This window comes from Mercenaria mercenaria, chromosome 8 (assembly GCF_021730395.1).
Source record: "Mercenaria mercenaria strain notata chromosome 8, MADL_Memer_1, whole genome shotgun sequence".
Lineage (NCBI taxonomy): Eukaryota > Metazoa > Mollusca > Bivalvia > Venerida > Veneridae > Mercenaria > Mercenaria mercenaria.
Window position 1 is genome coordinate 35,991,474 of NC_069368.1, and position 15,189 is coordinate 36,006,662.

At 34.9% G+C, this 15,189-nt stretch overlaps 1 protein-coding gene across 1 annotated transcript; it reads right to left on the bottom strand.

The window, feature by feature from the left end:
• Nucleotides 1-1,335: 1,335 nt before the first annotated feature.
• On the bottom strand, nt 1,336-14,879 carry LOC123566581 (tRNA (adenine(37)-N6)-methyltransferase-like). The gene is made up of 3 exons (XM_053549111.1): nt 14,858-14,879; nt 10,689-10,892; nt 1,336-4,062 (listed from the first exon to the last, which is right to left on the bottom strand). Exons 2-3 carry the CDS (start codon nt 10,888-10,890, stop codon nt 3,134-3,136), a joined length of 1,131 nt encoding a protein of 376 aa, XP_053405086.1. The 5' UTR covers nt 10,891-10,892; nt 14,858-14,879; the 3' UTR covers nt 1,336-3,133.
• Nucleotides 14,880-15,189: the final 310 nt, after the last annotated feature.

Below are 15,189 nucleotides of genomic sequence, written 5' to 3' on the forward strand. Positions count from 1 at the left end.
ATATTCAAAATTCACCTTTACTTTTGTACGAAAATGTCTTTCTACATCATCTGCAACAGATTTGTGACCATTAACATTACCTGTGATCGCTTTCGACAAAAGTCACGTTTTAGCTCTAATATAGGGTAGAGAACACCAATTGTTTTCCCACAGACTTTCATTATAACATTATGGCGTGTATGGCCTTCCACATATCGAAACATGTATATCCAATCACATTTTTTCAAGAACTATCTTAGTTCCACCAAAATATCGGACGAAAAACATATGAATAGTGATACTTTATTTAAGTAATGTTCGTGTGAATGAGATGACCCCCTGTTTGCATCGTTGTCATGGCGGGAGAAATTCATTTGATGAAACATTTTTTTTCAATACACATAAAATGTAGCAAATTTTGTCAAAATGTATAATGAAATACTGTAAATGCAGTAAAAATATTCCATTTTGAAAAAAATAATCACTTCTTGGGTTTGTTTACATGACTGACCAATCAGAACGCACAGATGCTACCTTATTCCCAGGTATACACTTACCTCATTCCCAGTAAGTTCCCTGTACTTTTTCAATTGGTGGTCTCTGACCTATAATCCTAAAATTAATCGGGTTCATCTACTCTGTCAGCCCTATCATCCAGTGAAGTGCGAACGTTCTAGGTCAAATGGTTCTCCAGTTATTGATTGAAAACGAAGTGTGACAGATGGATGGCCCCTGTGACTTTGGCTTTTGATGAAGTGACCTAAAAAACAATACGGGTCATCTACTCTGTAAGTCCTATCACCCTATGAAGTTTAAAGGTTCAAAATCAAATGGTTCTCAATTTACTGATTGGAAATGGATTTCCATGTTCTGGTCCCTGTGACCTTGACCTTTGACAGAGTGACCCCAAAATCAATAGGGATCATCTACTCTGCATGTCCAATCATCCTATGAAGTTTCAACATTTTGGGTCTAGTGGTTCTCAAATTATTGATCGGCAATGGTTTTCCAGATTCAGGCCCCTGTTACCTTGACCTTTAACAGAGTGACCCCAAAATCAATAGGGGTCAACTACTCTGCGTGTACAATCATTCTTTAAAGTTTCAACATTCTGGGTCAAGTGGTTCTCAAGTTATTGATCATAAATGGTTTTCCATGTTCAGGCCACTGTGACCTTGACCTTTGATGGAGTGACCAAAAGAAAAACAGGGGTTGTCTACTCCATAAGCCCAACCATCCTTTGAAGGTTCTAGGTCAAATGGTTCTCCAGTTATTGATCGGAAATGAAGTGTGATGGTTGGATGAACGGACAGTCCGACCGACTGATGGACAGATAGGGCTAAAACAATAATTATGTCTCCCCCCAGTGGGAGGAGATATAAATATCAAAGCCCTAGGCCATGTGATTTTGTGCAAGGAGATTTTCAAAGTTGTCCCTATACAAGTTTATATAAACCATGTGACCCCCAGGGTGGGGCCATATTTGACCCTGGGAGGATAATTTGAAAAAATCTTGGTAGAGGACCACTAGATGATGCTACATACCAAATATCAAAGCCCAAGGACCTGTGGTTTTGGACAAGAAGATTTTCAAAGTTTTTCCTATAAAAGTCTATGTAAACAATGTGACCCCCAGGGCGGGGCCATATTTGACCCAAGGGGGATAATTTGAACAATCTTAGTAGAGGACCACTAGCTGATGCCACATACCAAATATCAAAGCCCTAGGCCCTGTGGTTTTGGACAAGAGGATTTTCAAAGTTTTTCCCTATACAAATCTATATAAACCATGTGACACCCAGTGTGGGCCAAAAATTAACCCTAGGGGGATAATTTGAACAATACCAAATGCTACATACCAAATATCAAAGCCTTAGGACCTGTGGTTCTGGAGAAGAAGATTTTTAAAGTTTTTCCTTTCGGTTGCCATGGCAACCAGTGTTCTGTATGGAATTCAATTATTTGAATACTTTTTTAAGAAAACCATCCAAGGAACATCCCTGTGAAGTTTCATCAAATTTGGCCTGATGGTTTAGGAGGAGATGTTGTTTAAAGGAAAGTGTGGCCGATGCCAGGCAATCACAATAGCTCACCCCGAGCACTTTGTGCTCTGGTGAGCTAAAAACAGTGGATTGTTGCATATTCTAACACGACCAGCGAATAACCTACATACATGTAGAGGAAAATCTATCTCTGGTTATTCTGCAATAAACCACTCGCGTGCAATGACGTCATCCGATCCAGGTGCGTTGCACAGTCGTAGAAAGTAGTTACCATTTTTTCTAACACTGTTGATACAAGTACCGGTATGTTGTGTTAGAATTGAAATAACAAATTCCCAAGTGTGATTTATCGTAGAATAACCCGTTCGTTCTTATGTGAAACAATATATTACTCAGGCCTACGGCCTTTGTGATATATTTTTACACATAAGAACTCAAAACAAGGGTTATTCTATGATAAACCACTTTTGGGAACTTATTATTTCTTAAATAACACACACTTTTTCAGTCCTTGTTTAAAAGGAAAACAAATCAGGCTCTGTTAGAATATGGTTCAACAAGAGTTTCAATAGTGTACATTTAATGCATGTGTACATTCACTGTGTGACAATGTGCCAACCTATGCTATGATAAAGATATTAGCAAAATTGATAATGTTAACAAGATAATGGGCAATAACTTTAAAATCCTTTGCTAATTTTAATATCATTTGCAGGGCAGCAGGTTTTAGTGAATATAATATTAACTCAAGGTGACTGACTATTGCAAGGATATTACACTGGATGGACAAACAAGCACACAGGTCATAAATGCCAATACTTCTTTGTAAGTGTTACATATTTGCAATATGCAAGAAATGAGTAATAACTAATTAAGATTATGCCCATAAACATTGTGACACTGGAGAAGAACTGCTAAGAGAGTCGACAACTTTTGCGGATGCCACCCACTTCCCAGGTGAAAGTGAAAGTATAATAAATTCCATTTTTTAGAAAACAATCATATAATATAAAACAGACAGCATTCCACATAAAATCAATAAATAATAATGACAATTTCATAACAGCATTTAAACTTTGAGTTTCCAGAATTAACCGATATTAAAAACAGTAACAATAATACAATTTCATGTCATGAACTTTTCTTTAGTTTCATTGCTTTTCTTTCAATCTATCAACTTTTCCGACAGGTTTAATTCTTACAATTTCAACAAGATCTTCATCAAACCAACAGGTAATGTGTAAAACATCCAGTGTGAAGTAATACAAGCTGTCTGCACAATTATTTCTCCTGTATGTTGAGCGTGGATCTTCGTGTAATATATCACTTATCGCCTCTCGAGCCTGAACATAACTCTCCAAAAATTTAAATTTAAAATCTGCATGTTTTCCTTCAGCACTAAAGAGTTTCAGTTGTTTTTCTGCTGAAGGTGTAAATCTGACTTTCAGTTTAGGAACAGGTGATTTTGTAATCCAGCTTGCAGTAGAACATCTGGCACTTGAAGAGTTACAGTCTATATCTGCAACTTGCTCTTTCTTTCTACATGCTTCAGACAAATTTATATTCTGGGACTGATTCACTACATCATTACCTCTAACAGGAGGTAGATCTAGGCTTTGTGCACAGTCTGTAACATGGAATAGATCTAGACTTTGTTCACTAGCTCCATCTAAGGATGGTGTTGTATCAGTTCCTTGGTTAACCTGCTTGCTGTCCTTTTGTATATCACAGAATGCTAATTCAAAATCTTTATCATGACAGTCTACATGTGTAACACCTGGCATTGAACTTTTACAATGATCTGCCTTTCCAACTTCATTTTGAGACTGGGTATATGACAAGCTGGACTGGTTCTCATTTCCATCATTTTCACACTGATTCTCAAGATCTCCATTTGACTGGGTTTCAGCTTCATCATCTCCAGACTGGTTCTGATTGAAGTCTTCAACATGCAGAGCTGGATTATCATACTGGGGAATGTAGGGTTTCAAATCTATGATAGGTGTTCCATCCAAGATGTCAATACCCGATACTGTTATAGTAGGACCTGAAACAAACAACCACTGACTGTGACATAAATCTTAATCATGAACACAAATATTATTTATGAAATGAGATGTTTGCAAATATAATCACATGATGGATATGTTAAAGTTCAAGTTACAATAATACTCATACAACATTATAAAAAGATTTGCGACATGTTTAAATGCCAATTGTTCATAGTGTCAAAACTGATACAAAGAAACTCAGCCAGCTAAGACTCTGGATATTCTGATGCTTCTAGTCATCTTTTATAAATGGGGCCGTGCCAGGGGAAAAAAAAAAACCCCAACATAGTGGGTGTGCAAAACCAGCAGGGGACCCCAAAACCAGCCTGCGCATCCGGGGCAGCCCCCTGGCCCACTCCATGCTGTTCGTTTTTTAAAGCCTTTTGGGAACTGGAGAAACTGTTTAGGAAAAAGCAGGATCCTGACCAAAACCTGGCGATGCGCGGTTTGGCCTGGATCCATGCGGTCGCACACCCACAATTTTTTTTTTTCCCCAAGGGGCACTCCAATACACATGGGGTTCTGTAGAAAACATAAAAGGGGCCATATGTTGTTAGGATACAAAATTAGAGCCCCGGGAAAGAAAAGGCACTTTGACAGTAAAACATAACCCAAAAAAGGAACCCTATCTGACCTTTCCCGGGAAAGGGAGCAGGAAACGCCCAATTTGCTATAGGGAATGTTTAGGGCTATTTCTTTAACAATATCCACCCAAAGTATAAAGAAATAACTTACAGGCCCAAAAAATTTTATTTAAAATCCCTTTCATCAAAAGTGTATCATGACATTTTGAGGAAAAGTGTTTGCTAAAAATATTTTGAAAATACTATCCGTTCATGCATAAAGAAGCAGGGAACCCCTTTAAAATATTTTCTATGGGTTACCTTTTCTAGGGGTCCCCAAAAAAAAATTTTTTTAACTGTTCCCACTGATTTTTAAAAAATTGGGTCATAAATATTTTTTAAAACTTTTTACCCTTTCATCCCATTTTAAATTTTCAGTCTCCCCCTTTTCAGCCCTTAAAAAAATGATAAAATTAAAGTTAAATTTTGGGTTTTCATGACACTAAATGTGGAGACAAATAAATGAGGTAATGTGTTTTGTGAAGTAATAAAAACTTTCTCCCAAAAAGTTTTCCCTGCGGGAATTTTGAGCGTCATCTTCAGTAAAAATATTACATATCGCCCCCAAAACCCCAAATTTTAAAAAATTGGGTTTAAATGACATAAATGGGAGACAAAAAATGCCCCAAAAAAAAACAACCTTTTTAAAGCATACAATCCCAACCGGAAAAAGACGGCTTTTAAATTTTTTTTAAATGAAAAAAAAAAAGCAATATTTGTTAGGATGTTAGTATCTCAATACCTTTTACTTTTTTCTGAAAATTAGAGCTGAATCTCACACATTGAGGGGATAAAGGGGTACTATTTTAAACCCCCTTTGACACCTTGGGTAGTATTTTTTCCCGGTTTTCCATTAATCAAAAATTCTAGTAATTTTGCTTTTTAATTCTACAGGAAAAATTATAACCATCCCAAAGAATCCTTACAAATAAAAACAAAGCGTCCCCACAGCACGCTTGACTATTTAAGATTAATTTAAGGGGGCCCAAACCCTGTTACCACAGTTTTTTTTGAAAAAAGAAAAAAAAAAGATAAACAACAAATGTGAATTTTAACAGTAAAAATTAAGCAATAGTAAAAAAAATAAAAAAGGTTTGAAAAAAAACTGAAAATTTTTACAAGAATCACGGGTTATCTTGGGCGCCCCACCCGGGTCTTTTTTTAAATTTTCCCAAAATTTTCCCAAGCCCGGGCTCAAAATCCAAAAAGAAGGAACTAAAAATTAAAACTAAAAATTTAAAACCAAAAACCCCTAAAAAAGAGAGTTTAACACCATTAATAGTTATTGCAATTTTTAAATTTTTTTTTTTAAATTATGATACAAAAAAAGCACATAAATTACTTACATTAAAAACCAAAATTTAAAAACCAGAAATTTGATTACTAAACAAATTAACATCAATCGCTAGAGAAAAGTCCTTTCACTGCGAGGTGTAATGGGAAAAATAATAAACAAATTAATCATTATCTCATTGTGTCTGCAGATTTTATGACCCTTCTACGGGAAAGGCCAAAAATTAACACTTGGAGGGCCACAAGATAAAAATTTTAAAAATTAGAAATCAAAATAAACAAAAGGCATAACTCACTAAAAAAACCCTGAACCTTTCCCGTTTTTTCAGGGGGACCCCAAAAAGGGAAACCAAATTTCATAATTCTGACAAAGTTTGGCCCAAAATTTTCCCAAATTTGGCTTTTTTTTTTTTTTAAAATTATACAGTTTTTTTTTAAAAAATATAAAAAAAATTTCCTTCTCTTTAAATTTCTTTACAAATAAAAAATGAACCCCCCTTTTCATTATCATTTAAATTCATCTAAGGGCCCAAATTTTCATTAACAGGTCCATGAACATCAATTCCATCTGTTTCTCCCCTTTTTTTTTAGGGGGGGGGGGGGGGGGGGGGGGGGGGGGCGGAGCGTGGGCACTTTCCATCCATTTTTTCAGGAACCCTCAAAATACGGGCCCCTTTTAAAATTCAGAAAAAGTTTTTAATAAAGGGGTTTTTGGAGAATTATCGATAGTTTACGACCCTAGAATTTGCTATTTTAAACCAGGAAAAAAGGAAAAAAAAGAAACGTAGAGATTGAAAAAAGGGGTTGTGTACTTATGATAAATCTTTTCACAAGGGGAAATTATTTTAAAAACCCCTTATTGAAAACCCACACTGGATATAAAGCCAAAAATTGGAGTATTTTGTATGCCTTTTTTTTTGGGGTCTCTGAAATTGTTTTTGTATGTCAGTCCTTCGTTTTCCTGTCAAAAAGTAATAAAAACAATGGGGTAAAAATCTGTTTACAAAAATAATGTGCCTTACAGAGAGTTTTTAAAACTGCTTGGAAAAGCCCTTTTTTTAGCTAAAAAATGCCAAAAAAAATTACTAATCCCCAAAAGGGCTAAAAACAAAATGAAGCTCAAATGCTTTGGGGAGAACACAAAATCATCTTTTAAATTTTTTGTTTTTATTCTGGGTTTCGGGGTTTTTTTCCATAAAGATTTCCAAACATACGTTTTTTTGTTTTGGATGTTTTTTGCTTTTTAAACACAGAGGAATCATGTGCAAGAAATTTTCCTTTTGATTAAAAGTTTTTCAAAAAATTCAGCAAGTGTTTTAAATTTACATACTTTGAGAAGAATCATTTTAATTTCCCTTGAAACTCAGACATTTTCCCACACCCTACTGGAGATAATATTTGGGGAAAATTTGCTGGGTCAGTGAGCCATTAGTTAGCAATAAATGTAAATCATAAAATTTTTTCCCCTGGACAAAACCAAATTTGGGCCCTTTTTTAAAAAAAGGGCCCAAAAAATCTGTAAAAAAATTCAAACAAGTTAGGGGGTTTTTTTCTGAGGGTAGATTTTTAAAAAATAAAAAACTTTTTTAAAAATTTTCAATTAATAGCTTTAAAAGTAACAAAGATTTTTGACTTTAAAAAAATTTTAAAAACCAACGCCGACGCCGGGCAGTGCAATAGTTCTACTTTTACATTGAAAATTCGAGCAAAAAAATACATCTACTCATTAAAAATTTGAAAAAGAAATAGGCTTTAAAAAACAGAACGTCCCCTTTCACGTTATTCCCAAAACCCTTTTAAAAAATTCAATTTTTTGCCATGTGAGTCCCAAAAATTTTTTTGGTCTGTAGGGGATCCCTGTAAGAAAACACCCGTTTTCTTACCATTCAGCGTGGGGGGCTTTAACCTTTGCTTTTGGAAAGAAAAATTGTTGTCTTGTAAATATGAAAAAAATCCTGAAAACCCAAAAAAATGAAAATTAAAAAACTTAAAAAAACATTTAATTTTGGGGGGCCCGAGAATTTTGTGGGGTTTTTTTGAAAATGGGGAAAATTTTTTGGGGGTAAAATTCGTGGATTTCCCCAAAATTTTGAACATAAAACCAAAAAGCTGTCCTTTAAAACAAATTTGAATTTTTGTCCCAAAGCAGGAAAATTTGCCCCAAAAAGTTTTAAAAAATCTTTCAGAGTTTTTCAATCCCGCATCTTTCATTAAATTTTGGGGATAGTAACTTGGGATTCAAAAATTTAACCAAAGTTTTTTGTTCAAAAGGGGGCATAATTTGACCAAAATACATGTCAAAATTTTTGGGACTTGATGAAATCCCAAATAGTTTTTAACCCCGAAGGGGACCCTTTTGAAGTTTCAATTTTTTAAACTGATTTTTTTTCTGCGACAAACCTTTTCAAAACCAAAAATTTAAAACCCGGAATAACCAAGTCCAACGGGGGGGAAAAATTTGGCCAAAATGCAGGTCAGAGTTATAGGCCTTTATGTTACCAACAAAAGTCGAATAACCCTTACCCCCGTATTCAAGGGACCCGTAAAAATTGCATTGACGAAAACCGAAGTTCGGGCGAAACCGAAGTTCGACGTAACATATCGACTATCTGGGACTATTTTGTACTTGTTCGGACGTCTATACTGTCATAATAACCCCCAAAGCATTTTCAAAAAAAATTTTCCATTAAATACCATATTATTTCTCAACCCAAAATGGCAGATTTTTAAATTTTTCAACAAAAAAAAATATTTTCATCCAAATTAATTTTTATATGGAAAAAAGTTGGGCCCCCTTTGGGACGCTGTTTTGTAAGACTTATTATTTGGGAATTTTTTTTTTAAACAAACTTCCTTTACATTTAAATTTTGGGTTTAAAAAATTAAAAAACAAACAAAATAAATTAAATTGATTTTGGGCCCAATACATCACCCCGGGCAACAATAGGTTGGGTTTTCACACCTTACACATAACATGGAAATTTTTTTTTACAAGCTGTGATATCGACAAACCCGGTGTAAAAACAGTACAGGTAATTTTACCCGGGCTTAAAAAACTCATCGAGCTAAACAAAATATCGAGCTAACATTTCGAGGTAAATTTATAAAAATTTTCCTTGAAATATTAAAGGGGAAAAAAACAGGGCCGACTGAAACACATCGGCTAACGGAGTACCCAGCTTTAAACCCATAAACGAGGAAAAGATATTCAACTGAAATTTAATAACCCCAAAGCGTGGGGAAAATTTCAATTCAAAAAACTGCATTAGTTTTTTGGGGAAAGTAACTTGCATTAAAAAATTTAACCAGGAATTTTTTTAAGTCCCCAAAATTTTTAAAATGGGCATAAATTTCCCAAATTACAGGTCCGGAAATTATGGGAAATTGACCCAAATTAGGTTGGAAAAATTGGGTCTAGAAAAAGAAAAAATAAGTTTCAAATTTTTAATGCCTTTTAGTAATACTGTAAGTACTTTCAAGGGAAAACCCTTTTAAACCCGAATTTTTCTAAGTAAAAGGGGGGGGGGGGGGGGGGAAATTTTGGGGGGAAAAAATGCAGGTCAAAAATTTTGGGGCTTATGCAAACAAATATTTTATAACCCGAAGACACATGTGAAGTTTCAATTCAATATCTCATTAGTTTTTTGGGGATAGTAACTTTCATGTAAAACTTGACCAGGAAATTTTTTAAGGGCCAAAAAGGGGGGAAAAAATTTTCTCAAAATCATTCAGAGTTATGGAACTTGATCCAGTGAGGTTGGTAATTGGGCCCAGAAAAAGAAAAAAAAAATTTTCAAAGTTTTATGCCTTTAAAAGATAGGGTGTATGTACTTGCATGGGAAAAAATTTAAAACCCAAAGGGGGGTTCCCAAAGCCGACGCCAGGGGAGTAGACAGCTAACTATTCTTCAAATTGTCGACTAACAAACGGGGGGGTTTTAAAATTTTTCATTGGGATTAAATTTCATGTACTTACTCAACAACTAAACCCCCTGGAAAAATTTTTCCCCGCAAATATTAATGATTTTACAGTATTTTCTTAACCCTTAAAATTTTTAAAATTTCAGAAATAGTAAAGGGATAAAAGGGGCTTCTTCTATGGATTTAAAAAATGATTAATCTCTTAAGAAACATAAACGGAAAAAAGAAACTGAAATTTTTTTTGAACATTAAATTTACAGGTGTTGGATTGTGAGATAAAACAGAAACACTACTATCAGGGGTACGTCCGAGAAACATAAAATTTGGGAGGTTTTTGAGAAAAATTTAAATCCCGGGGATGTTAAGAAACATGTAAAAGTGTCAGAAAAACATAAAAATTTTTAGAATTATTTTAAAATTTTTGGATATTTACAGTTAAAAAAATTATTTTTAAAAAAGTAGCCGGTTTAAAAAACAAAGCAAAAAAAGGAAAAGTACTCAAAAATTTTTATTGTTTTTGGGAGGCAATAATTCCCGGGAAACATTAGTGGCCCAAAACTTTTGTATATTGTTAAAATTTTGGGTGTGGGAGAAGAAAAGGAAAAACTGTTTTGCTCTGAAGTAAAAACCCTAAATAAAATAAATGGGGAGTGAAAAAAGTTAGGCCCCTACTTGGAAAAAAGGACACAGACACATAACTGAGCAAAAATACCTGTAGCCCTGAAATTTGAAAACAAAAAAACCCCGGTCAATACACTAATGTTCCAAAAAACCCAAAAAAATTAAAAAGAATTGTTGTATCAATTATAAAAAAATAACAATTATCAGTTTCATACCATACATGACTAAATTCCTCCAGCCCTTCAAGTGAATGCTCTGGGTTATTAAAGACATGTTTCTCAATTGTTATTTCCCCTGTGACTTGTCGGCAGATTATGGGTTGTCTGGGAGTTCCGTTCTTGTACAAGAATGGTGACTTCATATACCCAATTACTTTCAGCCTATTACTATCTTCACTCATCTCTGAAATAGATATAATATTCTATTAAAAGTCCTACTGAGAATCAAATTTGATTCACAAAAAAATCAAGTACTATGTCACAGTTGTCACTTAGCAGACAAAGTGGCCACCCGGTACGAGAACCGCTACACACCTTCCCTCTTATTGCGAGACATTGGCAGTCCTGGCCAATGTCTGTTGCAGACTGTTAACCAAATTCAGATGCACACCCCAGCCAAACTGCTTCTCCCACTCCCCATGGGCTCCAAGGGTGAATGTCTCAGTAGCTCAATTGGTAGAGTGTTGGCACGGTAAGCGGAAGGTCCGAGGTTTGAGTTCTGGTCGAGGCTGCACATTTCCCCCCCGAGACTGTTATACTTCATTTTGTAGGTTCTACGAGACATTCACCCTTGGAGCCCTTGCAGGGAAAAGCAGTTTGGCAGGGGTGTGCATCTGAATTTGGTTAACAGTTGGCGGCAGACATTGGCCAGGAGTTCTCCCATCAGGTGGCCTCGGTTGCTCAATTGGTAGAGCGTTGTCACAGTAAGCCGAAGGTCTGATCCCTGGTCGAGACTGCACATTTTTCCTGAGATTGTTACATTTGGAGGTTCTACCAAGATGTTCACCTTTGGAGCCCATGTGGGGCGAGGCAATTTGGCTGGGGTGTGCATCTGAATTCAGTTAACAGTCTGAGGCAGACATTGGCCAGGAGTGCCAATGTCTCACAATAAGAGGAAAGGTGTATAGCAGTTCTTGTATCTGATGGCCTCGGCAGCTCAAATCATTAATGGTACAGCGTTTGAATGGTAAGCCAAAGGTCGAGGTTCGAGTCCTGGTCAAGGCTTGCAACCGAGACTGTTACATTAGGAAATTCCGAATGCCTAATTTTGTTAGCTTTTCTGCTGGTAATATCTATGTGTTTGTTCCAAGAAAGGTCAGATGAGATGTTAACTCCCAAATACTTTGCTGTATCTACTGAAGTTAACAGTCAGGGGTGTAATTGTTTCAAGTTATCGCAGTTTATTACCAGTTTGAGTTATTGCTTTTACTTTCATAACTTGTTGGAAGTCCGGTAAGCGGAAGCCTAGCCTGCGTTCTAGCCGTCCAGTTACCAGACGGTTAGCAAATCCTCATGGGGATTTTCTAGCTATCCGGTAATAGATTTCCTAATTAATAAGTAATGATTTTATATAGTTTTATTGTTATTTACTTAAGATATTGATACTTATTACAAAATTTTGTGTGAATACATGCTAAAGATTTACAATAAATCACTGCATTATTCAGCCGATATAACAATAGTTTGCCGAAACCAATAATGGCGAGATTGCCGTGACATCACTCATTAAAATTTGTTCATCTGGCAACATTTATGGGATCGGAATTTTTAAATTTTAACAACTTTTCACTGGATTTTAAAATTTAAAACAGTTTTGAAATACTTAAAATTTTCATATTTTAGTATTCAAATATTTTTTTATGAATAACTTTTTTTAAATAAATGACATTTAATTTCAATAGCGGCAGTGTGATGTTCAGAACTTTTAGAAAAACAGTAGTTAAGTGTTCATAATTAATCCATTTTACTTTGAAATAATAGTCAAAATTAATTAATGAATTGCTTGTTTTATTCCATTCTTCAAATATATATATATATATATGTGTTTTAAGAATTAAAGCAGCATGCCTCCAGATTTGGCTAAAAAATAATCTTTCTTTCAAATTAAAGTTTGGTCATATTACGAACATTAGAAAATGATCAAATTTTTGTTTCTGAAATATATTGAATTTATTTTTGTTGTCAAACAATCTGGCGGCATGCTGCTTTAAAGTTTAGGCCACTTTTAACACAATAACACGGACGTTCGGCAATCAACGTTTTATCATTTCTAAAAATAGAATATCAACGAATTTTTATACAAACACGATCTCATTTGTTTTATCAATTGAAAAATCAGATAAGTATTGATATCTTAAGTAAACAACATTTACAACTATATAAATCATTACTTATTCCTTAAGAAACCAATTACCAGACGGCTAGAACGCAGGTTAGGCCTCAGGTTACCGGATGGCTAGACACTTCCTAACTTGTTTCAGTTATCGTAAGATATATTACAAAGCCCTCCTGTGCCAATTCCTCATTTTGAATGAGACTAATGCAGTTATTTCCTGAATCCTTGAACTTTTATCTTTCCAGCTATAAAGTAAATTTTTTTACGCAAAGCTGATAAAGTTTTACGCCAAAGTTTAAAGCTATAAAACTCTTAACATCCCATTATGCTTTCAGGTCATGATCAGACTAAATGAGAATTTGATTAACCAGAGTTTGCTACTAATTTCACTTTAAAGTTCACTTTGTGAGAACAGCAAAAAGACTTTTTTTTAATAACTTACCGGAGTTATCTAATAATATCTATATTTTATAACCATAGGTGCACGGAGCATGGCCACAGGGCACTAGACAACTTTTGGGGACAGGTACCCATACCCTCAGGAAGGGGAATTTTTCGACATTTTAAGACGAAAAGGGGAAGTTTAAGCCATGTACATTTTGTACATATATGCAACTACTTTTCACACTTATTAATACAGTTTTCAATCATTCCTAACTGATGTGACTATATTGCAACAGTAATCTTCCTTAGAGGCACTATATAATATTAAAAGAAAGAGTTCATATCTATTTGTGTCGAACAACCTATCATCAGGGGAATTTTCTTCTGACTCTGAGAAAGGGGAAAAAAACATATTATTTTAGGAGGGGAATGGTACCCATATGCGGCCCAAAAAATGGCCAAACGAGTGCCCTGGGCCATAACTTAAACTACTACCCCCCCCCACCGTGTGTTTTTAGAGTATAAAATTTTTGCTGGTCCATATAATTGACTTTTGTCAATAGTTATGGTGTTTAGATGATGTTTAATAGATTTTAGAATTTATTTGATGTGCATAAGGGTTCTGGGAGGTTGTAGATGGGGAGGGGGGAAGTAGTTTAAGTCATGGCCACGTGCCGTGCACCTTTGTTTGTAACTAATACAGGTTATAAAATGCTTGAAAAAGTAACTGAAATAGGTTACGTAACTTAAAACAGTTACACCCTACTGTCCCCTGTTTTTCCATGAATCACAGGAGTCTGATATTCTATCAATAAGACCATAGAAGTCTATCTTTACAAAAAATACCCCCTATATATAAATATATATAAAATAAACATATATAGGGGGTATTTTTTTGTAAAGATAAGACTTCTATGGTCTTATTGATCGAATTTCAGACTCCTGTGCATTAATGTTGTACATGTAATATATATATGCTGCTTTCTCCTTGATTCGAGCCTCTTAAATCTTTTAGGGTTGTGCATATTTTTGTAAACCTGTTCAATTAAATAATTTTTGTTTTTTGTTACAAAAATATTTGCATTTAACAATGGGCAATAAGTATTAACATTTTTATCATCTTTAATTATGTATTTTTTGCACGAGACTAAAGGAGGTCAAACTCCACATCATTTTAAAACTTTCTCATGGATTCGAGCCCTTTGTTTGGAAGGTCATTAAGTGTTAATGTCTGCATATTCTATTTCCGTAAAGCAAATTTCTATCAAGACTGACTTCTTGTTCACTCGTTACAACAGCCGAAATATGCTCAAGATGCTTTTAGCTTGAAATTTGGGCCCACAATATTACCCACTATGTAAATTCCTTTTGATATAAGCAATTTTTGACGCAAAATATTAAAACAGGTATTTACTCATTTTTTCAGTGGTTTCATGACTAATATTTTCCAAGGCATTTTAAAATGTAAATGACACAAGTTTCTGATGGAAGAACATGCTACATGAGCATGAATTTTACTAAAACACAAGGGCTCGAATCGATGAGAAAGCTCGAATTGACGAGAAACAGGCATATATATTCATTTGGCTTATCGAGACAACTTCTTTTATGATCTGATATTTTTAACTTGTCATCCCTCTAAGCCTTACCTGTACCTGCATTCTACTGTTAGGAAAAATCTGAATTTCTGTAAATTATTACTGGGCTTTTTTCCCAGACAAACTTAGACTAAAGAGATCTACATCTACATCTACATCTTTCACCCAACCGTCGATTTCCGACTATCACTGGGTGGCGCTGTCAGAGAAACAGTTGTTAAAGAACTGATATGTTACAATGTTAAAAGAATAAAAGCTAAAAAAGACAGTATGCTACAGTTAAAATGGGACAGAGGCAACAGAATTACATACTGACCACCGCCAGCCTCTCTCTAAAGATACTGAGACTGGGGCTAGATTTAACATGAGTTGGTAGGGAGTTC